The sequence below is a fragment of the Tachyglossus aculeatus genome, chromosome 2 (genome assembly GCF_015852505.1).
Source record: "Tachyglossus aculeatus isolate mTacAcu1 chromosome 2, mTacAcu1.pri, whole genome shotgun sequence".
Taxonomy (NCBI): Eukaryota; Metazoa; Chordata; class Mammalia; order Monotremata; family Tachyglossidae; genus Tachyglossus; species Tachyglossus aculeatus.
Window position 1 is genome coordinate 22,175,090 of NC_052067.1, and position 21,488 is coordinate 22,196,577.

A 21,488-nucleotide genomic window follows, 5' to 3' on the forward strand; every position below is an offset into this window, starting at 1 on the left:
CAGCAGACATGTGGCGGAGCCAGGATTCAAACCCATGACCTCTGACTCCAAAGCCCGGGCTCTTTCCACTGAGCCACGGGTTTTCCCCCATGAAGCCTGGCACTAACATTTTGGAATGTTTTATAGTGTGTCTGTTTGTGCTCATATTTTGAGTTACCTGCCATAAACTATTGTGATTATATTTTTATTCAAAAATTCATTCATTAAAAGTTATTGACTGAGCACTTGCTGGATGCAATATGTACTCTAAGTACTAAATGCTGTGAAAAAGTATGAGAATAACAATTCATAATCTGTATTTTATGTCTCTGCTTCTATTCCACCTACTAGGTTTTTTTTTTACTTGGGTCTTTCTTTTTAGCAAATAAGTTATTTCACCTTGTTGCTAGCTTCCCAATACATCATGAAGTTTTTAATCTTTTTGTAACACAAAACTAATATAGTATTTTTCATACTCTAGATTTTTGAAAGGCTGCCAAGTTATTATGACCTTCAAAGAAAACTGCTGCTGTTAGAAGACCAAATAAGCCAACTTCTTGGAGGTATGCAAGTAGTATATATTGAAGAACTGCAGCCATTATTGACACTTGAAGAATATTATCCTATTATTGAGTGTTTCTATCATAGACTGATTAGCAATAGAATACCTTTTCACCCTCGAAGCCTGCGTGGTTTACAGATGATTCTTGACAAGTAAGTGTATATATAGGTAATTTTTTTTTCTTTCTCATACTGCCTTTCAGCTTATTTTTTTAGTTCATTTTTAAAATGGTAGAATATTATCATTGTTCATTAAATCATTTGTGTTTTAATAGTCCTGATTATAAATACTGGGTACAATGGAAAAAAATTTGCTTATTAAAGAATGGTCTTTTCTGTCAATTTTGGATACATACTGCCACTTGTTGGTCAAAATCAATGCAGCACAGACAGCTAAAAAATCCAAATGTTATAAGCTTTTAATAATCTTTCATCTGAACTAATTATACATCCTTTTATGCAGCAAGTCTTTTCCAAAGACTTCTATTTAAATTTTCACTTTAATGTGGGTTTTTTTTTTCTGGTGCTTGATTGCTCCTCCTTTAACCTTGGGTTCTCATTAAAATTTTATCAAGAAAAAAATTACTGCTCCTTTAACATATATGTCCTTACAGTGACAGATATGCTCCAAGCTTGCATGAATTTGGGCATTTTAACATCCCAGTAACAAACTGTGATCCAGTATCCCTCCAGTGGTTTATTCTTACCAAAGCACAGCAGGCAAGAGAGAACCTGAAAAAAAAGAAAGAGTAAGTACTTTCAGATGTCTGTTAAAGTGTGTGAACCAACCTGTGGATTTTTGAAGGTTGAAAAGTCATTTAAAATGATGGAATATGTAATTATATAAAATATAAATATAATTTGATAGAGAAATTGTGAGAATAATCACTTTTAGAAATGTCATTTTATCGTATTTGATTCATTTATTCTTAGTTGGCAAACCTTAGAATGATGTAAGAGCATTCAATGCTGTAAGCACTAAAAAATTGCTAGGAATTGGTACAAATTAAAATTTAACAGACTCTTTCATAGACAGTTTATAATCTAAAAAAATAGACATACTACAAATAAGGGTATATTGGGAACGTTTCTCTCTCCACATATCAGTAGATAGATAAATGGATAGGTATGTTCTTTTAGACTGTGAGCCCACTGTTGGGTAGGGACTGTCTCTATATGTTGCCAACTTGTACTTCCCAAGCGCTTAGTACAGTGCTCTGCACACAGTAAGTGCTCAATAAATACGATTGATGATGATGATGATGATGTGGCTTTTTTTATCACAGGGGGCTGGGATGCCATATGAGCCCTTTCTGGCTTATGGTCAGCCCCTAGACCACAATTTTTTTTTTATGTATTTGTTCAGCACAATGTGCCAGGCGCTGTACTAAGTGCTGGGATATATTAGTATGGACATAGTCCAGGTTGTACATAGAGCTCATGGTCTTAATCCCCATTTTACAAATGAGGTAACTGAGGCAACAGAGAAGTTAAGTGACTTGCCTAAGGCTACACAGCAGACAAGTGGCAGAGCTGGGTTTGGAACCCAGGTTCTTCTGATTCCCTGGCCTGTGCTCTATCCACTAGGTTACGTTGCTTCTCTTTGTGACTGGTTGGCAGTGGTGTTGCATGGGTCTCCATCCCTCAAGATATATAGTGAATCATTGACTGAGTGACCCTGGAGGCATTGCATGGGACTAGAGAAAATATATTATTCAGGGTTTAATCAAACAAAGATAGTCCCTGTTGTCTAGGAACTTCCATTCTAAGAAAAATTCTGTTGACAGTGATAACAGAGGTACACCATAGCATAGCAGAAAGAGCACAGGACTGGAAGTCAGGAGACCTGGGTTCTAATCCCAACTCTGCTTCTTGCCTGCTCTTTGATCTTGGGCAAGTCATCTCTGTGCCTCTGTTTCCTCATCTTTAAAATGGGGATGGAATTCCTTCTCCTTCTCCTTTCAGCTATGCACCCCATGTGGGACAGAGACCGTGCCTGATCTGATTATCTTGTATTTACTCCAGCGCGTAGCACAATGCTTGGTACTTAGTAAGCACTTAACAAATTCCACCATAATTATTTTTTATTAATGGAGAAAGTGAGATAAATAGTAACATAGGAAAAAGGACTTTTGATTAAAATAATTATTTTACTTTTATTTCTCTTGCTTGAAATCATTCTTCTGGTCAAGATACAGTTGATGTTTGATTTTGCAGTGCTGGCAACGTGGCTTGGTACAGTGAGCTTTCAACTAATGAGTAGACAGTATGAATCTACAGAGGTTAAAAGCTACATGAAGATAGCTTGGCAGTTGTGTCTGCTCTACAATATTCAGGCCCTATTTTTTTGTTCGTGACTAATTTTCATCATAAAAACTAATTCAGAAATTTCCGCAATTTTAGAAGGTTTGAAAATCACTGGTCTATTTTGGAACAATAAAAATTTCCACTGCTTTTCAGTAAAGGAGTCACACAGGATGTGTAATTGCGTGCCCAAGTACTATGCAACAGTTTTTTTCCTTTTTGAAGGGGTTGCTTCCTTGCCTATAAAATGAGGATTAAATACTTGTTCTTCCTCCCCCTGAAAATGTGTATGATCTGATTGGATTGTATCTACCCCAGTGCTTAGCACATAGTAGGATCTTTACAAATATCACAATAATTATTACAATTATTATTCCACCGAAAGTTCTTACTTGGCTAAGGCCATGGGATCAAGGGAGGGGTTTTATTTTTACTATGGCGGAGACTTGAATGTGTTTTGAAGGCAGATGGGAAAGATCCATTGGGGAGTAAGAGGTGGAAGATAGCAGTGAGAGAGGACAGGAGAGTGGAAGCAAGAGGTTTTTTGGAAGGAGAGGAATTGGGTCAGAGGTGCAAGTAGAGGGGATGAATTTTAACAGCCAGTTCTCTTCCTGAGAGAGAGTAAGAGAAAGAAATAGAAGTTGTGTAGAGTGGTAAGGAGGTGGCAGTGCCTTAGGGGAATTCTCTCCTGAAGTTTTTGAAGTGATTAATTCGAAGCATGTGTCAATTCTGGTGGGTGGCTGAGGTAAGATTCAGCACTAGGTCAGTTGAATGGAGGGGCAGAAAAAAGTAGATGGCTGGGGGTGGGTGGGGATCAAAAAATCATCAATGTGGATGTTGAAGTCACCACAAATTAGAGTAGGAGAAAGGAGTTGGAGTGGGAAGGCAAAGGAAGCATCAAAATCTGCAAGAAATGTGAAAGTGGAACAATGGGGGCAGCTTCTGAGAGGCCAATAAAAATTTGTGGTAAGCTGATGAGGTATTTGGTGGTCACAATGCCCACCCACAGGATTGCTAAGGCATTTATTGTATAAACAGAGCTTAATGTCTTTTTCACACAAATTTATAACTCATAAATATTCTAATAAATGATACAAGTTCAGGGATATTAGATATTTATGACACATATCCAGTAGTGGCCTGGATAGAATCAGTCGGCAAGCTGGATGCAGCCACTGTGATGTATTTTGCTCCTGGCTCTTGGGGCAGCATGTGAACTTGCATCTGTCCCTTTCCCTCCCCTCCTCAGCTCCCTTGAAACAAAAAGCCAAAAAAAAATACATGTCATCTGGTGTATTCTTCTAATACTATGCAGTGATGTTGGAACAGCTCAGTTAAAATTTGAAAATGCATAGAATACCTTTCTGTTTGGCTTCTGACAGTCGTCATTTGGTTTAGTTTGGTTCTGACAGGTTCCTCACATGTGAAATTAAATAGTTATACTGGATACCAATCTCGGCAGATTAAAATGCTTTTCCTGTAAAGCTCAGGATGGCAAAATTTTTGGCTACATTGTGGATGGAGCTTTCTCCTTTTCCACCTCTCTTCCTCTTCTCTCTCCCCACGCCTTCTCTATTATTCATTTAATTTCCAGATATAGGTTCTAACTTTGTGAAGTGCCTTAAATTGTCTTCAGAAGAAAAGACACTGCTTTGGATTTTTTTTTCTTGTTTTGTGTATTTAGAATTGTTTTTTTATATGCACTTTAGTAAGACCCAAGCGGTTTGTATGCTTTATTTATTGAAATGATTTAGGTATTTTCCGTATGAGGTCTCTATACTACAGAAGAAGAGATAACTGATCTATTGATTGATATTGTTTTTAATTTGAGCAGTGCATCTTCTATTCAATGCTGCTGATTAAAGGATTATAAATCACATATGCTCCTTAGGCTACAACTAATAGTTTATGTTACTAATTTAGCTATAACCTGTGGCCATTTTCTTTTATTATATCAGGCTAATGTCGACGGAAAATGACTTGATCAGCATTTCCATGGATAAATTTTCTCTGAAGAAGCTTTATAAGGAGCCCAGTGTTTCCAGTGCACAAATGGTAGACTGTTGTAAGAGGTTGCTGGAACAATCAATTCCGTATTTGCAAGGCATGCACCTCTGCATTTCACATTTTTACTCCGTTATGCAGGATGGAGACCTTTGCATTCCCTGGAATTGGAAGAGTTGAGTAGCCATCTAATAACATAAGAGCTTCTGTATTTTTGTGTAAGCTAATGAATGGAAATTAATTTTACAGTAAGTTTATTTAAATCTTCATCTTGGATATCATATTACAGTATTAATATACCCCTTACCAGAATTGTATTTGCAGTTGCTACTTGGAAAGTAGAATTTGTAGTGGAAAGTTTATTGAAAAATGTTTTTCCAAGATCCATTCAAATCTTACAGAGTTTCCAAAATAATCTTCAGGTCGAGCACGGAAGTATATTTTTGGGTGGGTGGCAAAACACTGAAAAACTCTTCAAAAGAAAAATGTTTTATTTTTATACACCTGAATTAATCATTTTAGGGTTTGGAAGTATAAATGTGTATGTATACACCTGTGTGGACCTCCTATATTTCTAAACATATATTATATATATATTGTCTCTAAAGATTGTCAGTGAAGTGCATGTTAGAGCGGGTGACTGAATCACTAATTTTGAATTGGAAACCTAAGTTAGAATTAGAACAAAGCCAAAGTAATATATTAGTATTATTAGACTTTACCATGGTGCCAGTATCTATAATGGAGTATCATACTTTACACCTACGAATTGAGTTTTAATTGTGACCTTAAAAAATTGAGGATTTCCTGCCTTTTTTTAAGTAACATTGACTGAAGTGTAAACACTTAGAATTTAATCACATCAAGTGATTCAAAACTGTTTTCTTGAGAAAATAGACCTACTTGAGCAGCCCCACTCTATGTGAAGCTGGCTCTGTCCTTGTCCGGATTCTTCTAAAGTCCTAAATTTCATCCCTCTGATTCCCAAAATCGCACCTAACTGTATAGATCTAGTCAAGGTGAATTGCCACACTTTCCTCCCCCTTAGGGGTGTTAATAGTATCCCCATCCTTGCTGCTGGGAGGCCTAGTTTACTTTTGAGGTGAAGGATTACAGTGTAGACAGTGGCACACATATCTTAACCGCTGTCTGCCCCTTTCTTGCCTCACCCTCTAAACTGGGAGCTGGGGTAGTGACAGGACTCACACATAAAGCAAGGAGAGTATGAAAATTGGGAAGGGTGGGTAAATTGCTCCTATGAGCACCTCCCTCCTCTCTTACAACTGTGGCACTACCAGAGTTTCTGCCCACTCAGGCAGTGACTAAAAGAAAAAATTAAAAGACACCACCCAAGAGTTGTGGGCACAGGAGTTGGGCTTGGGGGAGGTACTCAGACTCACAAGGCAGTGAGTCTGCCCACCCTGGATCGAGTGATTTCCTAAAGAAAACATTCAGAATCACAAGGCAGGTGGGTCAGACTTATAACCTAGGGCTAAGCTGTTTTTGTTGGCTACCACTATTTAAGTGGCAGGCAAATCGGAGTTTTGGGCTCACAGTTTTCAGGGCCTTGCTGCTGAAGAGATTGAAAAGGAAATTCATGTGTGTAATTCTATTAGAATGTGGAAGTTAATACAGTCTCTTGGAACTGATTGCAAATGGAATTTATTTGAAACTTGGATCAAAATCTTCCCATTAGAATAGTTTAAGCAAAAGGAAAAAAGGATTTTAAACTCTTGGTTTAAAGATATATTGATTAGTGAAGTTTCTTAGAGTGTGGTGCAAAATGTAATTTTGGATTAGTAATTACACTAGGAAAACTTATTTCTGTAAAAGATACCTGTTGTGGGAAGCTACTAACCAAACTCAATATTAAAAGCGTTTTTTTATAAGTAATCTAAGTAAATTGCCATCTTGACCATAACTATTAAATAACAAATTTTGGCCTGAATGGTAATACTAGCAAAATCCAACCGGAGAAAATATCCATGAATTTGTTTTGAACTGAGGTTTAACCACACTATTATACAATAAAAAATAAGTGGCTAAAACTTATGAATGTCTTCCTCGATATTCTGTACTAACAGAAGTTAATAACCACGAAAGAAGTTAGAGCATATTTTTAGACAAATACTCTGTAAACTAGCTGAAACCCGTGAAGAAGTCCCTCCTTCTCTCTGCCTGTTGTTTGCAAACATTTAGGTTTTCTACTTTTTCCCACGAGTTTAAGGCCCTTCTTTCCCTTCTCGGCCATCCTGCTCCCTGAAGACTCTCCCTTTTCAGCCTTACCATCAGTTTTAAGCCTTTTGCTCTGCTCTGTTCTAATTGTTTTGCTCTGAATGCTAACTTCAGGCCTAACACGATCAGTTAAAAATGTGTCCAACCCAATTATCTTGTATCTACTCCAGCACTTAGTGCAGTGCCTGGCATTGTACTAATTCTGTAAATAATAAAGGCTTCCTCTCTTCCCTCCCATCTTCTCTGCTGCTGGCTCAGTTAAATGAAGCATCTTATAAATAGTTTGCCTTGAATATATGCCAATGTTTGAAAGTGAGTCTAAAATGGCCCGCTAACTATCCCCTTGCATCCTGCCATTATCCTTTTATCAGATCAGTCACTTACAAATTGAAGTTCTTGCCTGTCTTACTGTTTTGCCTCTGGCTGTTAGTTGCTCCAGTGGCATCTTTGGTTTTAAATGTTTAATATCTTGTCTGTGTACTTCCAAGATGTTGAAGTGTCAGTTGTGAATCTTGAAAGTTCTCTAGATGTTACACAAACAACAACAAAAATCACAAATTAGTAGATGGATGGTTTGCATCTACAAATAAAGGCTGCAGAATTATTTCCTGTGTAAGAAAAATATTGTTTCATTTTTGGGTCTTTTTTAATGAGGGAAAAATTAATGACCTTGAGTTTGTCTTATACCCTTTTGGATTTTCAGGGAAAATTTTATTCTTTTTGACACCTTCATTTTTTTCCTACCTGGAACTGACTGTAAGAAGGCCTCCATCAATAAATGAATTTGCAACAGTTGGCTTTTTCAACTTAAAGACGCAGCAGAAGTAACAATCTGAGGAACACTTACAAATGGGGAGAGTTTCAGAAGGTTTGATAAATATACTTGGAAAAGCAATTTTTTTCTTTTTTTGTTATTGTTTTAGTTAAATACCCCCATCTTATTCAAGCGACAAGGGTTAAGTACATATTACTTGGGACTCTTTGATTGTAATTTTTCTCTTTGTATGTATTTACCAAATTCCTCCCACAATGGGAATGGACTATCTGCAAAGTTTAGAATTCAAGGGCTACCAGGGACCTACTAAACCAAGCCATTCACGACAGATTTTTTTTCCTTTCCTTGAAGATTTCCAGTATGAATATTTCCCAGTACCCCTTGGTTGTTGATTCCAAAATTTTATCACCCTGCTAGTGCTGGCAGACCTTGTTAGTAGGAATGTTATGATGACCTTGAGGTAAAACTGAGTTAAGAGACTGAAGGGGAAGTAGAACTACATTTCCCAGTGTCATTTGGGAGTGAGCTAATCAGTGAGCCAGGTGGAACCTTTTAAATTCCGAAAAGAAAACCTCTCTTCTGCCTGCCAGCTGGAGAGCAGACTGAAAGCCTTGCAGAATATCCTGCCCTACGTGCTTGGGACTTGTGAGTAGACACATTTTGAACTTCTGTTTGCTGTTTCTTATGGTAGTTTGCTTGTATGTTTTTAGTATGGTGGTTTTTATTCTTAATATTATGAAATTAAGTACTTACTATGCGTCATGCACTGTTCTAAATGCTGGGAGAGATAATAATAACAATGATGGTATTTGTTAAGCGCTTACTATGTGCCAAGCACTGTTCTAAGCACTGGGGTAGATACAAGGTAATCAGGTGGTCCCACGTGTGGCTCACAGTCTTCATCCCCATTTTACAGACAAGGTAACTGAGGCACAAAGAAGTTAAGTGACTTGCCCAAAATCACACAGCTGACAAGTGGCAGAGGTGGGATTAGAACCCCTGACCTCTGACTTCCAAGCCCATGCTCTTTCCACTAAGCCACGCTGCTTCTCCAATATAGGTTAATTAGATCTGTCACAGTTCCTGTTTCTGTGTATGTTGAGTAGCCTACTGGGAATAGCATAGGACTAGATGTTAGAAGACCTGGGTTCTTGTCCTGGTTTTATCACCCATCTATGGAATAACTTTAGGCAAGACACTTAACTTCTCTGTGCTTTAGTTCCCTTATATGTTACGTGGAGCAGCTCTCTCCTTCCTACCTTATTTCGCTGTCTCTTACTACAAACCATCCCAGGCACTTCATTCCTCTAATGTCAATTTACTCACTCTAGTTCAGTCTCATCTATCTTGCTACCAGCCCTGTGCCCATGATCTCTGTCTCGGAATTCCCTTTCTCCTCATTTTTGACATACTGCCACTCTCCTCAATATTAAAACACTCCAAAGATCGTATCCCTCTCAAGTTGCCTTTCCTGATTAAGCCCTCATTTCCCCTACCCTCCAACCCCTCTGCATCACCTATGCACTCAGATCTGTACACCATAAGCATTCGATTACCAAGTGATATTCATCCCCAACACTCAGCCCCACAGCACTAATGTACTATATCCCTATATTCTTCCATTTCCCCTATCTGTAATTTATTTTAATGTCTGTCCCTCCCTCTAGTCTATAAGCTTCTTGTGGGCAGGGATCATGTCTACCAACTCTATTGTATTGTACTCTTCTAAGCACTCAGAACCAACTCTATTGTATTGTACTCTTCCAAGCACTTAGAACAGTACTCTGCATGCAATAAGCATTCAATAAATACAGTTGATTGATTAGGGATAAAAATACATATTCTCCATTCCTCATTGAATATGATCCCCATTTGGGTTAGGGAATTTGGCCAATCTTATTACCTTGTATCTACGCCAGCACTTAGCCCGTAGTGAGAAGCAGCATGGCTCAGTGGAAAGAGCCTGGACTTGGGAGTCAGAGGTCATGGGTTCTAATCCCGGCTCCTCCACTTGTCAGCTGTGTGACTTTGGGCAAGTCACTTAACTTCTCTGTGCCTCAGTTACCTCATCTGTAAAATGGGGATGAAGACTGTGAGCCCCATGTGGGACAACCTTGATTACCTTGTATTCCCCGCCCCCCCAGTACTTAGAACAGTGCTTGGCACATAGTAAGTGCTTAACAAAGACCAACATTATATTATTATAACATATACTTAAAAATGGTATTATTATAATTTGCACATAATAAGCGCTTAATAAATACCATCATCATCATCATCATTATTATTATATTGAATTTTATAGAGCTACAGGTAGGTGGGCATTTAGATCTGGTCTAGCTTTCCCCTTTTTTCTCCCTGTACATTATCCTAAATGTCTATATCTAATTTCTGGGTGCTTGGGAAATGTCTGGAAGAATCATGAACTTTTCTCAATTTCCTCTGCCAATAATCACAATAGACAACTCTCTTTAAATGTCACATGGATAGTATTAGGTTTCTGTGGCTTGATGGCATGATCTGAGACTTCATAAAAACCTGAAGTCTAAATGAAAATTGTTTTATATCCTACCAAACTATCTCCCACTTTAAACACATTTCCTCTTAGGCTCATTGGAGCTGTGTACTTCATTCATTCATTCATTCATTCAATCATATTTATTGAGTGCTTACTGTGTGCAGAGCACTGTATTAAGCGCTTGGGAAGTGCAAGTCGGCAACATATAGAGACGGTCTCTACCCAACAACAGGCTCACAGTCTAGAAGGGGGAGACAGACAACAAGATAAAACATGTAGACAGGTGTCAAAACCCTCAGAATAAATAGAATTATAGATATATGCACATCATTAATAAAATAGAGTAGTAAATATGTACAGGTAAAATAAATAGAGTAATAAATGTGTACAAATATATACAAGTGCTGTGGGGAGGGGAAGGCGGTAGGGCGGGGGGGCGATAGGAGGAGAGGAAAAAGGGGGCTCAGTCTGGGAAGGCCTCCTGGAGGAAGTGAGCTCTCAGTAGGGCATCTCATCCAGGCAACATCCGACCCAGGTGCTCCTTGGCCCTCTCTTTCCCTCTAAACTGTAAGCTCATTGTGGGTGGAGAATGTGTTTGTCCTTGCATTGTACTCTCCCAAACACTTAGTACAGGGCTCTGCACACAAATGTGTTTGACTGACTGGCTGGGCTAAACAGCACCAATTCTGGGAACCTTAGCTCGTAGGAATTATGTATATCTCTGATTATCTTTGGTGTTTTTCACTGTGTAAAGCAAGATGACCTAAGTTAGACATAACAAAGTGTCTAGTAAATGAAGACATTATTTTCTAGCAGGTTTTATTACTCTTAATATAGTCTAATATGTTGACTCTGACAGTACCTTTTTTACTCATATTCACCTTCAGGTCAAATAGAGTGTACAGATTTTTTTTTTCTGCTGTACTTACACCTAGATAATCTTCCCCAAATCTGTATTTCTTTTTCCCCTGATACTTCTCCCTATTTAATTTCAAGCTGTCTCTGAAGGGCTGTAGTTGTGTAGGACATTTTAAATTATATTTCCATTTTCCAAACAACTAGTGCTCCCACCCAATTCAGTATAGCATCTGCAAATTCCACAAGCATGTTTTCAATTATTTTTCCAGATCATCAATATAAGTAACAAATTGAATCAAACCCAGGATCAATACCTGTGGGAAATCACTATATTCATCGAGATTAATATCAAACTATTGGTGTTCTTTCAAGTGTGACTATTAAGTCAACGGTGTACCTATTTAAAAACAATGTAGTCTTGATGAACAATCAGTCAATCAGTGGTATTTATGTGTACAGAGTACTGTACTAAGCACTTGGGAAAAATATGATATATTAGAGTTGGTAGACACAATCCCTTCCCACAAGGAGCTTAAAATCTATGGTGGGAGACAGACATTGAAGTAAATTAGAGATAGGAGAAATTGAGTACAAGGATATTCGTAGGGTGCTGTGAGGCTGGTTTAGCACATAGTTTATCAATGAGAATGTCGGCAGGAATAGAGACAAACTTCTTATTGAAGTATGGAGAGTTTACATTTATAGTTTCTCTCTTGTTTAACTATATCATCCCTATCTGAATAATGAAGTGAAATTTGGCGATCACAAGCAGAAGGCCACCACCCTGTTGTAAGGCATTGTCACCTCTCAACCCCAGCCTCAAGACTTTTCCCTTTCCAATGTATCCTACATCTTGCTTTCGAGTTCATCTTCGTAAAATGCCATTCAGAATACATCACTCCTCTCCTCAGAATCCCACAGGAGCTTCCCATTTCTTTCCATCAGGGATGCCAGCTCCATGGGACAAAAAGGAGGACAGGGATATCTCCCATAGGGATTGACACTGAGGAGAGCAAAGTTATTAGCTTTTTGGGAAGGGTATATAACTCTGGTTAGGTCACCTCCACCTTTTGGAGCTGAAATGAGACCAGAGATGGAACCAAGAGGTTCAGCAGGCTCCAAAACCAGGCCAGAGGCCCCTATTGCCATTAGCCCTGGAGCCCAGTTTGGAAGAGACATTCACCTGCCTCTGCCTCCATCCCGGCAAAAAGCTTGGGAGTTAATTCCAGGCCCAAGACAAGTGTTGAAGCTCGGAAATCAGTGTAGCTCTGTGAAGGGGCTGCATAGTCACTGTGCCACTTCCCAGCCCAGATTCACTTCCACTGCTGCTCAAACATTAGCTTGCTCCACCTTGGTTGTACCCACACCATTGCCATTTGGCTGGTGATAAAACTGCAACCTCAGTGGCAGAGGAAGAGAAGACGTGCAGAAAAGGTAAATCAGTAAATATCCTCTTTTCGTCCTCCCCCCATTTCCATGCTTTCTTTCCCTCTTTGTCTTCTCTCGCCTTCTCTCCTTCTCCCCCAACATCCTGCCTCTGTGCCCAAAACAAAAGTGGCTCCTCTCCTCTCTGCATCAAATAGAAAATCTTTCATTCGTTCATTCATTCATTCAATCATATTTATTGAGCACTTACTATGTTAGCACTGTATTAAGCGCTTGGTAAGTACAATTCAGCAATAGAGACAATCCCTGCCCACAACGGGCTTACAGTCTAGAAGGGGGGAGACAGGCATCAGAACAAGTACACAGGCATCAATAGCATTAATATAAATAAATAGAATTATAGATACATATATACATCAAAACAAGTTAACAGGCATTAATATAAATAGAATTATAGATATGTACATATATACATACGTGCTGTGGGGCGGGGAGGGGGGTAGAGCAGAGGGACGGAGTGGGGGCAATGGGAGGGAGGGGGAAAAGGGGGGCTTAGCCTGGGAAGACCTTTTGGAGAAGGTGAGCCTTCAATAGGGCTTTGAAGGGGAGAAGTGTGATGGGTGGATTTGAGGAGGAAGGGCGTTCCAGGCCAGAGGTAGGACGTGGGTCTCTTGACAAGTGCATTTAAGATTTTCCACCAGCTCTCTCCTGCTACACTTCTGCTCATACTCGCTGTTTCTCCAAGCTAACCTTAGTTGTGAAATATACTAAGAACTATGCTATGTGCCAAAATTATAGTAAACAACATAGTAGTTAGAAGATAATATGATTCAACACAGTCTCTGCCCTACACAGGGCTTCCAGTGTATTGTAGCAAAGCAGGTAGTTTATCCCCATTCTGTAGAGGAGGAAAATGAGGCACAGAGTGGTTAAGTGACTTGATTCCCCGTCCCATGCTCTTTCCATTAGGCCTCATGGTCCATCTAAGTTTCCTTTGCTTTCAACTCTCACTTCTCTGATCCATTGGGTCCATTCTTCCCTCTGTATGGAAGAGCTCCATTGCCCCTCAAATCCCTCAAGTTCCTTTCGTCCCCACATTGTAGGCCTTCCTAAAAACACTACCTCCAGGAGCCATTTCCTAATTCCCACTTCCCTCTTCCGTCCATCCCGGAAGCTACCGTTACCATGTATTCATTTATCAGTTCATTTATTTCATTTATTCATTGTTTGTTTACTTTTGCTGTTACCAGACATCTACATTCTCCTCTGCATTTTCATTATTTGTATATTATCTAAGTCCACCTGTCTCCCCTCGTTAAATTATACACTCCTGGAGGACCAGGGTCTCTTACTTTTATTGTAGGCTTCCATGTGCCCAGTGCATTCCTCTGCTTATTGTGGGCACTCAATCAGTACAAGTGATGATGTTGCTGCTGGTAAAGACTTGCTACAATGACTCACCAAAGCTCAGCTTCAAGCAACGTAGTTTTGCTGTGGAATTCTTGGAATCAACAGCAACTCACAGAACAATGTGAGAGGCTCATTCTGAGCAAAAGTCAAGGGTCAGCCCAACTGTCAAAAATGGACACACAGCAACAGGCTCTGTCAGCAGCAATTGTAGCCATAACCGTGCTTTCTAAGTGGAGAGGACCATTTATCATGGATGATTTTTTCCATTACCAATATAATAGCCAATTTCATAGCAATACTGTTATCAATGTTATCTTCAAGCACATACAGTTTTCACCCAATCGCCTCCCCTTCATCTTTTCAAATTCTTTAATGTTTCCAAAGCTTTTGGTCAAGTATCTTGGAAAGCATTTGGCCACTACTACTTTTTATAAGAATTATGAAATAAAACATTTTCACTACCATTCTGCTTTTAGCTTTAAAATGATTATAATAGTAATAATTATGTCATTTGTTAAGCTCTTTTCTATGTGTAATGCTCTGTACTAAGCACTGGGGTAGATGCAAGATAATCTATATGGAAGAACAGGTATTTAATCCCCATTTTACAGATAAGGAAACTGAGGCACACAGAAGTTAAACAACTTTCCTATGGTTACACAGCAGGCAAGTCATGGATTGAGATTATAACACAGGTTTTCTGATTTACAGGCCCAAGCTTTTTCCATTAGGTCATACTGCTTCTCATGCATTTTTGTCAGTTTAATAGCATGGCTAGTTTTCAATCCCATATATTATTTAAAAAATGTTTGAGGAAAAGAGCATTACTGGATGAGGAATTCCTAGAAAGTGAAGAATCAAAGACCTACTTCAACATCATAACTATGCAGGAGATCCCCATTTCTGAAATATTTAAAACAGCTCAGTATTATTAAGAAGTGATGCGGTGTCAGCAGTACTGTATTGACTGTATATATCTGCCCAGGGTCAGGCATACAGTTTTTTTTTTTAATGATTCCTTTGAAAGATTTATTTTTTGAACTCAATCTGTACATAGGAAATCTAACGTTTAGACTCAGCCTAATATTAACAGAAATTCTCAGTTGCAGATTAGTCGGTATTGGGATCCATGAATTAAATAATCCAAGACCAGCTGCCCAGGCATCAGTCATCAACTTATGCTGTTCAGTCACTGGCAAGAAAATCTTCATCAAAGTCAATTACTTTCTTTCTCCAAATCCTTGACCCGAGCCTTTATGTGTTGTTTTCATCTGTTGGCATCCCATTTGGGCTGGTGTGCATTCTTTGTAAAGGTTGGCAGTTAGTGTTGTCTGATGGTTGGATGTTAGATGTGTGGTTTGGGACATATTTTTCACTCCTCTCCCTTAGTTACTCCTAAGCACCTGCCTATAGAGCCTGCCATCAGTACATTTGCCTGTTCGACAAACAACGTAATGAGCTTTCCTACCCTTCAGCTGGTCCCCTTACCCCCCGAGTTGCTCTGAGAAGTCTGAGACCAGCCTGAGGCCCAGTGGGGTGAAGGGAGCCAGGATACATGTTCATGGACCCAGTCGTTTGTCTTTGTGCTTTGTTTGATGGTATTTGTTAGCATTTACCCTGTGCCGGGCACTGTACTAAACACTGGGATAGAAGCTAATCATGTTGGACATGTCCCTCATTTCACAGTCTTAACCCCCATTTTACAGATAAGGCAACTGAGGCACAGAGAAGGTAAGTGGCTTGCCCAAGGTCACACAGCAGACAAGTGGCAGAGCTGGGATTAGAACCCAGATCCTTCTGATCCCCAGGCCCATGCTGTATCCACTAGACCACGCTGTTTCTCTTAGTTCTTTAATAATAATAATAATAATAATGGCATTTATTAAGCGCTCACTATGTGCAAAGCACTGTTCTAAGCGCTGGATATCACAAGATCAGGTTGCCCCACGTGGGGCTCACAGTCAATCCCCATTTTACAGATGAGGTAACTGAGGCTCAGAGAAGTTAAGTGACTTGCCCAAGGTCACACAGCAGACATGTTGATTTGGAATAAAAAGTATCAGTTGTAGAAATAACATTGATTGAACACTTTGTGCTGTACTGAGGAGAATCCACTGATTCAGCAGTTTGGGGTCTACAAGGGACTGAAAGCCCCAAAGCTTTTGACCCTATTCCCTTTCTTCCTGCCTCATATTACACCTCTTCCTCCTTATACTGCCATTTCCTTCCACTCGGAGATGCTCCATTAACTTCAGATTTCAAGATCCCTGGGGAACCTCCAGAAACATGGCCAATAATTCCAGTAAACCCCTTTTTTTTCCCCTGTTGTTTCTGTCTTGGCCGAGAAATGTTCTGCGGAGCTGATTTCAGAAGCTGTATTTTGAAATTCAATTCATGATGGTTTGATCTAGGATGGGCTGGTGTTTCTGATGGTTCCTGAGTTATTAAAGCAAGGGCAGATGTATCTGTTATAAGTGGAACACCATAAACATGCATGGTTCCCCCCAGTTGATCTTGAAAATTGACTTACTGAGAAAATTGGAAAAAATTGCCACAGCTGATTTTGAAAATTTTGTCAATATAAATTTCTCTCATGTCCAGACTGTGTAGTCTATGATTGTCTTTTTTTAATGATGAACTTACTGATCACATTTATTTCCTAAAGATTTAGTCATTGTCCCTGCAATTAAGAGAATGATAATGTAATGGTCCTAAAGGAGCCAGCCCCTAAGCTGGCAGATAAGCAACTTGGTATTGTCTTAAATTATTAATTAAGAACACAGGGGATTTGTAGAATGACTCCCTCGTACCACTTAAAACCATTATAGATATCCTTTCAACAGACTACTTTAACAGTAATGGATGCCCTTCCCCTCTTGAGTTTTTCTGAGTTATGTAATATTTTATATTGCTTTTAACAAAATCTCCAATAATGTGACTTCAGAGAAGAAAGGGAAAAAGGCATCATTTAATTTTGAGTGAGATTAGCACTCAGTATAGTGCCTAGCCCTTAATAAGTACCCTAAAAAGTAGAAGAAGATTTCTGCTGAGGGGAATCCATTTGCTCTTTTTGGGCCTCTGTCTGGATGTAAAGTGGGTGGGGAGCAGAGTCTGCCTTCAGACACCTCCAGATACAGCGTAAATGCCTGAAAATAAATTTGACAGCTATTTTCTTAAAATACTACATTGTCCCAAATGAATCAATCATATTTTTTGAGTGTTTACTATGTGCAGAGCACTAAACTAAGCACTTGGGAGACTACAACAGAATTAGCAGACATGTTCCCTGCTCATGACCTGCTCATGACAAGCTTATAGTCTAGAGGGGGAGACAGACATTAGTATGAATACATAAATAATTGATAATATATAATTTAAGGATATGTTCAGAAGTGCTGTGGGGTTGGGGGTTGCGAGAATATCAAATGTCCAGAGGTCACAGATTGAGGCGCATACGTGACGCAGAAGGGAGAGTGAGCTGGGGAAAAGAGGGCTTAATCAGGGAAGGCCTCTTGGAGGAGATGTGATCTTGGTAATGGTTTGAAGGGGGAGAGAATGATGATCTGGCATATGAGGAGGGGGAGGGAGTTCCAGGCTAGGGGGATGATGTGGGGAAGGGGTCGACGGCAAGTTCGGTGAGACCAGGGCACAGTGAGTCTATTGGTGCTGGAGTGTACGTGGTGGGCTGTTGTAGATTAGTGAGTTGAGGTAGGATGGGACAAGCTGATTGAGTGCCTTAAAACCACTGGTAAGGAGTTACTGTTTGACATGGAGGAGGATGGGCAGACATTCTTGAGGAGTGGGGCTATATGAACTGAACGTCTTTGTTGATAAATGTTTCATGCAGCAGAGTGAAGTATGGATTGTAGTGGAGAGAGCACAGGAGGCTAGGAGGTCAGCAAGGAGGCAGATGCAGTAGTCAAAGCGGGATAGGACAGGTGCTTGATTTAGCATGGTAGCAGTTTGGATGGAGAGAAAAGGGCAGATCTTAGCAATCTTGTGAAGGTAGAACTGTTAGAATTTGGTGACAGATTGAATATGTAGGTGGAATGAGAAAGATGAGTCAAGGACACTGCCAAGGTTTCAGGCTTATGAGGTAGAGAGGATAGTAATGTTGTCTACAGTGATGGGAAAGACAGGGGAGGACAGTGTTGGGCATTTAAATTTGAGGTGTCAGCTGGGCATCCAAGTGAACAAAGCACCTTGTTGTTTGTCAGTATGGAAGAAGTATAGGAATAAAAGGTAAAATAGAGAGTGAACCCCACCCATTAGTGGAATTACCCTGTACAGAGTGAAGTGGAAAATTAGCAATTACCTGGATAATTTTCTCCATGTAGGCAACCAATCCAAATAATTTAGTCCCTAAAGTGAATTTTTTAAACATGAATATTTCCTTGAGCTGTCTACTTGCATTAAATTAATCATAATTGTGAAATCTCCATTTCCCTGAGCATATATAGACCTGGTTATTGTCAACCAATCAGGAGGCTTTTTTGTAAACTAAATAGTATTCACTCTAACCAACACTCCAAAGACTTTTGCCTAGATCCTTGCTCTGTAAAGCATATACAAAGGCGGGAAGTTTTTCTACATAAATGGAAAAAAAGAAGTGGTGAAACTACTGTGGATACAAACAGCTCAGCCTGCAACGCAGGTGCACCAGTTTAGACCCTGCCAAGATATCGTTTGCATAGGCCTAATCAGTTATAGTCGAGGATTAATTATTGAAAGAACCGCACGATAAGGAAAACTCATGTTATAGTCATTCATTAAATTATATTTATTGAGCCCTTACTTTGTACAAAGCACTGTACTAAGTGCTTGGGAGAGTGCACATTCGCTGCCCACAACGAGTTTATAATCCTCATGCACGTGCATGAGTACAGCAGTGTCTTCCGATACCTCATCATGGGCAATGCAAACATGTACCAAGTCGGAAGAATGTTCTAGACACGGGCCATCCACTATATCTTTTAGTGATATGAATGCAGGAAAAGTCTAACCTTGTGGCTCCTTACAGACACTAAAATGAAGGATTTGTTTCTCCCAGATTGTTTGTGAATCATCTGTTTCCAGGTCTTCACTAGCAGTGCAAGTGGAGAACTAAGTTGATTATCAGAACAATTCAGGCCAAGGCTATCCAGGCGAAATAGCTAATATTCAGGGAAAACATCTGTGGGGGACCTGAATTATTCAAACAATTGTCTCTCTTTTCTTTCCATTTTGCTACTGCACACCTAGCCTATGTCATCCAGGAAGCAAAGAATTATTCATCCCTTTTGTTCACAGCCAAATGTCTGGAAACCAGTAGCATGATAATAAAACCACGAGAAACAGTATAAATGTTAAATTAGGTTGTACAGAGCTTCAGAAGCATTTTACTGTTCAATTCAGCATCATTCATTCAGTCAATGAATGTTGTTTGACTAATTGAAACTGGTTGCACTTTGTCTGGAGCCCCTAAACCACCCTTTAGAGTGTTGGAAAGAAATCCAGTCAGACTCTGTGTGCCAGAAAGGCCTCCAGATTTTTGTGCAGGGCTACAAGCAGACTACGAGCTGCCTCTCTTCCCCAAAGAATGCAGGGAGGCCTAATGACAAGAACTTCTCTCCATTTACTTTGGTATGGTTTATTCTTATTCCAGCAAAAACTGTTATACCTGAGCAGGTGTAATAACCCTTTGGCTCTATCCCTTCACCTCTCAGATGCTTGGCTCCGGTCTGACATAGTCATTTTCTCAATGCTTGCCTTTTTATTTATTTATTTTTTCAATTGTATTTGTTAAGCACTTACTATGTATCAAACACTGTTCTAAGTGGTGGGGTAGGTGCAGGTTAATTAGTTTGGACAAAGTTCCCATCCTGCATGGGACTCATACTTTAAGTAGGAGGAAGAACAGGTATCCCTATTTTATAGTTAAGGAAACTGAGGCACAGAGAAGCTTGCCCAAGGTCACACAGCAAGTAATTGGAAAAGCCGGGATTAGAACCCAGGTCCTTCTGACTCCTAGGCCACACTGCTGTGAATTGAACTTTTCTCTTGGTTTATCATTTCCCCCATCTTTTGATTCTCAGCTCCTTGTGGGCAGGTAATATGTCATATAATCCATTATAACTTCCCCAGTGCCTGGAACAGTCAGTCAATCAATTGTATTGAGTGCTTACTGTGTGCAGAGCACTGTACTAAGTGCTTCAGAGAGTACAATGTAGCAATATAACAGAGTTGGGAGACCCGTTCCCTGCCCACAAGGAGCTTACAGTCTAGGGGGGAGACAGATATTAAAATAAGCTACAGATATGTACATAATAATAATTATTATTATGGTATTTGTTGAGCACTTACTATGTGCCAGGCACTGTACTAAGTGCTGGGGTGGATACAAACAAATTGGGTTGGACACAGTCCCACATTGGGCTCACAGTCTTATTCCTCATTTTCCAGATGAGGTAACTCAGGCACAGAGAAGTGAAGTGACTTGCCTAAAGTCACACAGCAGACAATGGTGGAGTCAGGATTAGGACCTTCCGACTTCCAGGCCCATTCTCTTATCCATTAAACCATGTGGTGGGGCTGAGGGTGGAGTGAATAAAGGGTACGAATCCAAGGGCAATGCAGAAAGGAGAGGGAGCAGGGGAAATGAGGGCTTAGTAGAGGAAGGTCTCTCAGAGGAGATGTGATTTTTAGGAAGGTTTCAAAAGTGGAGAGAGTGAGGATCTATTATATATGAAGAGGGAGAGTTTCAGGCCAGAGGTAGTACGCGGGCGAGAGGTCCGTGGTGAAATAGGCAAGATTGAGGTAAAGTGAGTAAGATGGTGTTAGAGGAGTGAAGTGAGCATGCTGGGAGGTAGTAGGAAATAATTGAGATAACATAGAAAGGGGCGAGGTGATTTAAAGTCAATGGAAAGGAGTTTCAGTTTTTTGCAGAGGTGGAGAGGCAACCATTGGAGGATCTTGAGGAGTGGGAAGCTATTGCCTGAATATTTTTCAGAAAAGTGATCCAAACAGCAGAGTGAAATGTAGACTGGAGTGGGGAGAGACAGAAGGCAGGGAAGTCAGTTAGGAGACAGAGGCTGTAGTCAAGGGGGGATAGGAAAAATGTTTGGATCACTGTAATAGCAGTTCGGATGTAGAGGAAAGGGTGGATTTTAATGATATTGCGAAGGTAAAACCGACAGGTTTTGGTGACATTGACTATTTGCGTTAATTGAGAGAGATGAGTCAAGCATAATGCCAAGATTGCAGCTGTGTGCCAAGAATGCAAGATTGTGAGACAAAGAGGATGGCGATGCTGTCCAAGTGACGAAATTCTTGGGAAAGACAGGGTTTGGGTGTGAAGATGAGTTCAGTTTTGGACATGTTAAGTTTGAGGGGTCAGCAGGACATCCAAGTATTGATGTCCTGAAGGCGGGAGGAAATATGAGACTGCAGAGATGGAGAAAGGTCAGGGCCAGAGATGTA

The 21,488-nt window shown here is 39.9% G+C and overlaps 1 protein-coding gene across 1 annotated transcript in view; it reads left to right on the forward strand.

The window, feature by feature from the left end:
• TCAIM (T cell activation inhibitor, mitochondrial) overlaps positions 1–7,646 on the forward strand; it is a 47,932-nt gene extending 40,286 nt beyond the window's left edge. The window contains exons 9-11 of the mRNA XM_038769094.1: positions 461–693; positions 1,155–1,289; positions 4,803–7,646. Coding sequence (XP_038625022.1) covers positions 461–693; positions 1,155–1,289; positions 4,803–5,028 — 594 coding nt within the window. The 3' untranslated portion in view covers positions 5,029–7,646. The remainder of the gene's footprint in view (positions 1–460; positions 694–1,154; positions 1,290–4,802) is intronic.
• The last annotated feature ends 13,842 nt before the right edge of the window (positions 7,647–21,488 follow it).